The sequence below is a fragment of the Pterocles gutturalis genome, unplaced genomic scaffold (assembly GCF_000699245.1).
Source record: "Pterocles gutturalis isolate BGI_N339 unplaced genomic scaffold, ASM69924v1 scaffold17930, whole genome shotgun sequence".
Classification (NCBI taxonomy): domain Eukaryota; kingdom Metazoa; phylum Chordata; class Aves; order Pterocliformes; family Pteroclidae; genus Pterocles; species Pterocles gutturalis.
Genome location: NW_010143789.1, coordinates 1 through 6,703, shown reverse-complemented (window position 1 = coordinate 6,703; position 6,703 = coordinate 1). Strand labels below are relative to the sequence as shown.

The 6,703-nt window shown below is 50.9% G+C and overlaps 1 protein-coding gene across 1 annotated transcript in view; it reads left to right on the top strand.

Annotated features, from left to right (window-relative positions):
- The window catches only part of E2F4 (E2F transcription factor 4, p107/p130-binding), a gene marked incomplete at its 5' end in the record, with an annotated part of 9,971 nt that extends 5,426 nt beyond the window's left edge, over positions 1 to 4,545 (top strand). Inside the window, 4 exons of the mRNA XM_010084865.1 lie at positions 1 to 104; positions 1,295 to 1,342; positions 4,066 to 4,110; positions 4,430 to 4,545. The exon at positions 1 to 104 is cut by the window's left edge and continues 103 nt beyond it. Coding sequence (XP_010083167.1) covers positions 1 to 104; positions 1,295 to 1,342; positions 4,066 to 4,110; positions 4,430 to 4,545 — 313 coding nt within the window. The remainder of the gene's footprint in view (positions 105 to 1,294; positions 1,343 to 4,065; positions 4,111 to 4,429) is intronic.
- Between the last annotated feature and the right edge of the window lie 2,158 nt (positions 4,546 to 6,703).

Here is a 6,703-nt window from a genome sequence, read left to right as displayed (position 1 = left end):
CTTAGACACCCAGCCGCTCCAGTCCTCTGCCGTGCTGGACAGCAGCTCCGTCCTGCCCAGCCCCGCTACCTCCTTCGAGCCCATCAAGCCCAATCCCACAGGAGGTGAGTACACACCCTCGTTTCATGTGTTGCTCCAGGAGTATGCTGCGTGGAGCAAGGGAACCTGCTGGGCCTGGAGAACAGAGCTGAACTCCGCTCTGCCTTTGCTGTCAGCCAGCCTCTGCGAGGGCCGAGTGTGGATGGGCGGGTGGGTGCTGGGGAACCTGGTGAGAAGGTGACTGTGTCATGTCTAGTATCCTGACGCTTTCTGTGACACCAGCACTAGAAAATCTGCAAGGGACACTCGCATGACACGCATCTCTGCTCTTATAGGAAGCGTTATTCCCTGTCAGTCCCTTCTGCAGTGCCAGGTCCAGTTTTTGAGACTGTGAAGCTATGGAATTTCCAGCTGTTACCCAAGAGCACCTTTGTAGGTCGTGGGGAGTTTTCCTTTATTAGGAGAGCTCTTGTCTCTGTTTTCCTCCTTTACTCAGAAATACTTCATCTGTCTTTACTGATCTCATAGTCTTAACAATCTCACAGTGTGTATTTGGGGAGCTCCTTGCTGCGCTTGGTGAGGTGAAATGGGTTTTAAAAAAGCAACATTGGAGCTTTATGCCAGGAAGTGGCAGGCTGACCCAAGGAGAGAAAAGCATCCTCTAGGAAAGACACACCGCTTTCATGTTTTGGAGCCCACCTTCACTGCAAAAACACACTAGGTTAGAGGCTTACGACTAGAAGAGGAAATCTTACTCGAATGTAGCTCACACAGTGCTTTTTCACGCTTCTGCTGCTAGCGTGTTCAAGAAAAGCGTGAACTGTCTGTCTTCATCTTGGAGTAGTCTCGATCGTGGAATTGGGCCTTTGGTGGGTGTATCACTTACCACATCCCTGTGGGCCTGCGCTGACTCTCTAGAGGCATGTCCTCGTCCTACACGAGATAAATCGAGGTGGTGTGCGGCAGCTGAAGCCACGTGAGGTCGTTACATACATGTCATTACTTCAGAGCTGCTGACTGTGGTAACATACTCATGTCCTGGGGCTCCTATGGATTTATTTTAAAGTAGTGAAACTGATGTAATTGCTTTTCATTTCAGCAGAAATATGTGACATGGGGTGTGGGAGCAGAATTTCTGGATGGCATAAGATGATCTGGGTGCGTGAGGAGTACAGCAGGACAGCAGGTGATTATGCTGTACGGCATTTCAGACTCTGTGTAACGATGCAAACCATTTGGTTTGTTGTATTTGCAGTACTGGAACTTCCCAAAGAGCTGTCAGAGATGTTTGATCCAACGAGAGGTATGTTCACGGCTTTCTTCTGTGCCCATCTACCCACAGAAGTGAGACAGTTTGGTTCATTCACTCCCTTCTGGACTATTTTGGGGTTGTGGTTTTGTAACATGCTTGTTGTCGTTGGTGGCTGCTGGCTCTCTCCTGGTAGTGAGGCACTCTTAAAGTTACTGCTTTCTGTGTGTGTTTTTCTATCTTCACGTTGCCAGCAACCTCTGGTAGAGTTTGCCCTACAGTGTGCGGACGAGGGCTTTCCTGTCCCTGTCCCAGCGCTAATCTGTGCTCTGGCTTCCCATGCTCCTTCTCCACCTTGTCTGCACCCTGTGAAAGAAAAGTCCCTGCTGCTCTTGTTTCAGCTGGAGCCTGCCTGAGGCTAATCCTAGCAAATAACCCAGGGAGACAGTCGTCTCTCTTTGAAATATCCCCCAGCGGTTTTGGTGGAGCAGTAGGAGTGGGGATGCTCTTAGTGGTGTTAGGAGCTCTGCCTCTGCCCCAGGAATGTCTGTGTGTCACTGCCTAATGGTGGGACGGACTCCAGGCTAAAGGGCAGGAGAGGTGAAGGAATTTGGTTTAACGTAAGCCTAAACTGGGAAACTTTTTTTTTAATCTGCACATTTATTTCCCTTCAATGCTGGCAGAATACTTTCTATCCCCGCAGCTAGGCAGAGCCGAATCCCCACAAGCACTTTTGCGTTGGTGACAGGATACGTACGACAGTCCCTAGCTTGGTGCTCTGGCAGTTGCTCTGTGAAAATGCTGGCTTTGTTTAAACCCCCCAGTCCCAAACACATGCACGAGAGCCTCCGAGCCCGGGGCTCTGCCTTTGGCCTGGAGAGCACCGTTCCTCCTTGCGCAGCACCTCCCGCTGCAGACAGTGGATGAGGTCTTGGTGATGACTGAGTACATCTGGAGAGGAAATCTGACTTTGCAAAGTGAAACACAAACTGCTACAAGGTCCCAGCCCGTGTAGAAGATCTGGCTTACCCCAAACTAACTGTACGATGTGACTTTGTGGACACTGTTGAAAAGGAGATGTTTGCTGCCTACGGTAATGTACGTTGTTTTATCTTGCCAGTTTGGAGGATGAAGGTAGGGATCATGGAATCACAGAATCAGAGAATGGCCTGGGTTGAAAAGGACCTTAGAGACCATCTAGTTTCAACCCCCCTGCTGTGGGCAGGGTTGCCAACCACTCGAGCAGGCTGCCCAGGGCCCCATCCAGCCTGGCCTTGAACCCCTCCAGGGATGGGGCATCCACAGCTTCTCTGGGCAAATCCCCACACCTGGGATCCAGGAGTGAAGGACGATGCAACATGGCAAAGTCAGAATTTAACTGTGATCCACTGTTGCATCGCGAATGAAAGCTGTGTTCTGCACAACAGAGCCCACAGCTGCTGAAGCAAAGCTCAGGACTGTAATAAAAGCAGCACCGCAGAGCTCAGAGACATGGGCCTTGCTGTGTTGTCCAGGCAGCCTCCTCCATCCCTGCGTGATCGCAGTAACGGTGCCCTGGCGCTGGCCGCTGCGTTAAGGCTATGCAGTTTAAACTGCGAGAGCCTGGAGTGCAGAACTTAGTGTTCTGTATTGGAATTACTTTTGCTGCATGTTTTCCTCTCTCTTTTAAATGGGTTCTTAATAGCTGCTTTTTTTTAAACCTGTGTCCTGAAAAAAAGCTGAATTTCAATGCACACACTGTGATATTACCAGCCCTGAAGACAATGTTAGAATGCAGGTTCTGCACTTCATTGCTATTGATTGAAGCTGGTGTTATTCCTGTCTCGTCACTTGGTGTTGAAGTTCTCTCATCTCATGGCACTGAATTAGACTGGTGGGTTCCTGTCCTCTGGGAAAGAGCCTGCTGGGGACAAGTGTCTTGAAAATGGGGTCATCTGAGTTTCTTTTGTGAAAGCTTACTTCAAGTGTGGGTAGTACCTCATCAACCCAGTTAGACTGAGTTAGATCTTAAACTTGGACAGTGAGAGGTATTCAGAAAGTTGTTTTCAAACGCTCAGCTTCTGAAAGAAAAGAGATGGACCGGCACGTGCTTTGTGTGGCTGCTCATCGCTCCGTCCTTCAAGTGTCTCATGAACCTGCTGTCCAAGAGTAACAGCACTGGAGGGAGGAATGACATTTCAGAGATAATTTTTACAGTTTTGTGTGGGCAGTAGAGGGGAGAGCAGAGTTCATGACCCATTAAGGAAGGACACACAGAGCTCAGATGTTCATTCTGCTTGGCAGCGGGCAGGCAGTGGATCTGCCAGCAGCTGGATTAGCCACAGCACAGACATGGGCCGAGGGGACAAAGCACACAAATTGGGAGGAAACTGGCGGTTCATTAACTCTCCTGCTCCTTTGGTTTTTAATTTTTTCCCCACTCTTAGCAAAGCTGGCAGGTAACTGAGGACTGTGACTATGTTAGGCTTTACCAGCTCAGCTTCAGGTGCCCGTGGCAGTTTCCTTTGGAGGAGTCGGGGCATTGGCACGGCAGCACAGGGGTGAGGCACAGCCCAGCGTATGAAGGAGGCTGGCAGAAACCTTCTGCAGAATTCTTTGATGCTACTTGAATTGTCTGACACAGATTTCCCTTTGCCCGTGGCAGGAGGCCCTTTGCCACTGCTGTAGCCAGAGAAGGGCTGGAGGGTGAGGACCACCCTGGGAAGGGTGGGAAATGGCACAGGAGCAGGCCAGGAAAGCAGAGCGTGTTGCTTAACCAGTGCTTGTCTGTTCCGCAGAATGTATGAACTCTGAGCTGCTGGAAGAGCTGATGTCATCTGAAGGTGAGTCTTTGAGTCTCCTCACCATGGTCTGGCCTTTCTGGGGAAGGAAGGCCATATTGGGTGACTTCAGCCAGCTGACAGTCTTGCGGCTGCAGACTCACCCTCGCCTTCTCTGGGTTCTGGACACAGACTCTGTTCTCACTGTCCTGCTCAGGAGAGCCTGTCTCTTCTGTATCATGAGGCTGATTGGAAGCAACCTCAAAGACTGTTCCTGTGAGGTGCCTCCTCGTGGCTCCGCAGCTCGGTGTCGGTTGGCAGCTCTTGGCTAGGTGTGGGAGTGACGAGTTTTGTAACCAACCGTGGGCTTCTCTTTCCCCAGTGTTTGCTCCCTTGCTGCGCCTCTCCCCTCCACCTGGAGATCACGACTACATCTATAACCTGGATGAGAGTGAAGGCATCTGTGACCTCTTTGACGTGCCCGTCCTCAACCTCTGACTTCCCAGCACGGCTGCGAGCCTCGCAATCACATACCAGTTTGTAACTCTTTGGAAAGTGTATTTTTGGATTCCTTTTGTGCTAGAGCTCAATGAGTGAGCGATTCAGAGATGCTCTCATGTGGACTCAGAACCAAGAGACGTGGACTTGCTGGCTGGGAGCCTCCCCATAGCTTCTTCCTTTTCCTCTGTTGCACGTGCGAGGTACATGTGCAACTCACCCCCATGCATCTCTCTCCACTGGATCAAAGGGTCTGTGTTTTGAGTGTTCCCAGTTCACCCGCAGAGTTTGCCCACGTGCCTCTCCGAGCTTCCTCAGATCTGCATGCCTTGGTTTCTCCTGCACTCCTAGAGGCACTTTGCACCTCCTAGCTACCAGCTGCTACAAGGAGCCCTACCATCGTGGTCAGTTCACAAGCCCGGAGGTAGTTAGCTAGATTTCTCAATGTGAGCAGTTCAGAGTGGGGTGGTTTATATTTCTGGGAAAAATACATGGCGTCAGAGGGGGGAAAAAAAAAAAGAAATGGCACCAGAGTGTCCATTGCTGCCAGTGACTCCAGACCAAGCTAGTCTGTTTTACACGAAAAAGCACTTTTTTTTAGACAGCTGTGCCTCCTAGTGGGACTCGGGAGTTGAGCATTCCCAGTAGGACCCAGGAGCTGAGGCTTCCACTGCTCGTGCATCAGCAGGAAAGCTGGCTCTGTATTCACCCTCTGCTGAGGCACGAGCCCAGCTCCAGCTCCTTGTGCACGAGCTGTGCTGTTTCTACAGGGCTACAGGAGAGGTGCCAGTTGGTGTTTTTAAATTTGTATTTGTTCTGCCTGAGTGAAGAGATGTTTGAACGGGTAAGACTGCTCCAGCTGGTGCCCGTGAGGTATCCAGGTAAGTGAGAGCCCACTTATCTTTGTGAACACCTGCCTTCTCCAGCCATTGCACTTGAGCCTTCAGCTGTCCAAAAGGCGACCAAGCAGTAACAACTCAGTAGTACTTTGCTGTGACAAGTTACGTTGGTGTTGTTAAAATAGTGCTTCCCCACCCCTTTTTCTCTCTCAGCATCTGCTCAGGATCAGCCATTCTGTGTATTTGAATTTGCTCCTTTAGTGTTCATACCCATGCTCCCACCTCCTGATCCTGTGGGCAGGTCGCTACCCAGTGTGATGCTTTCTCTGCATCATTTTTCCGCAAGATTTTCTCCCTTGCCCTGTAATGGAAGGTCAGCTGCTGGGTTGGTTACGATGCTCAGGTGGTACCCATCTTGGACCTTGGTGCATTTTAGTTGAAGTAAAACGCCCTGATGGATTTGTGTTGTATTTTGCAAGCCCCAGCTTTGGTTTTCAGTCAGATCCTGTAGTTGAGTGTGTTCAGTTTTGCTGATGCAGTGGTGGCAGCCATCCTGCCTTTCCTGCTCCGTAAACTGCCAAGGAGCGGGCCAGGCCAGAGCGTGGCTGGCTGCTGCAGAGAGGTGGCCTGCAGCCACCCACGTAACCAGCTGGTGTTTCAGCTTCTGTGCTGAGCTGCTCACTGCCTGTGAACCGCACACCAGCTGGAGCACGAGCAATAAGGGATGTGAAGTCTTCAATTCCTGGAGCTTGCAGAGGTGAGAAGGGTTTGTGCTTGGGACCTGCAGCTCCGAGGTGGTGCCTAGGGCCATCCTCCCTGTGTGGGACTCCTCCAGAAGAGCCGTCCCTCTCTGCAGCCCCGAAGCACCAGCGTCCACTTTGGGAAAAGCGTGAAGAATTCAGGAGGAGCAACAAGATGCTCTCTAGTTTGGCAGCAGGCAGCTGCTGCTGGCGAGGCAGCCGTGGCGTGGGACCCTGCCGGGGGATGAACTTCCAGCCCGCATGCAGCCAGATCCTGGACTTTCCCTCCTTCGCATGGAAGCTGACCGGACACCCCAGTCCTGCGTGCGCGTTAGCTAGGCTCCGTGGCTTTCGTGTGGCTCGAGTTCTCTGTGTACTGCCTGGCCCTTCTAAGTGTTTGTGTCCCCCAGCCGTTAGACGCCTTCGGAAAAGGATACCTAGAGAAAAATTTACAGTCGCAAATGAACTTTGATTCATATATAAAGATTATTTTTATACTTTTTTTTGCAAGGAAAGAAAATTGCCTGTAATATTTGTACAGTGTTCGCTGAAATTAATAAACAAAAAACTTTCCAGAGT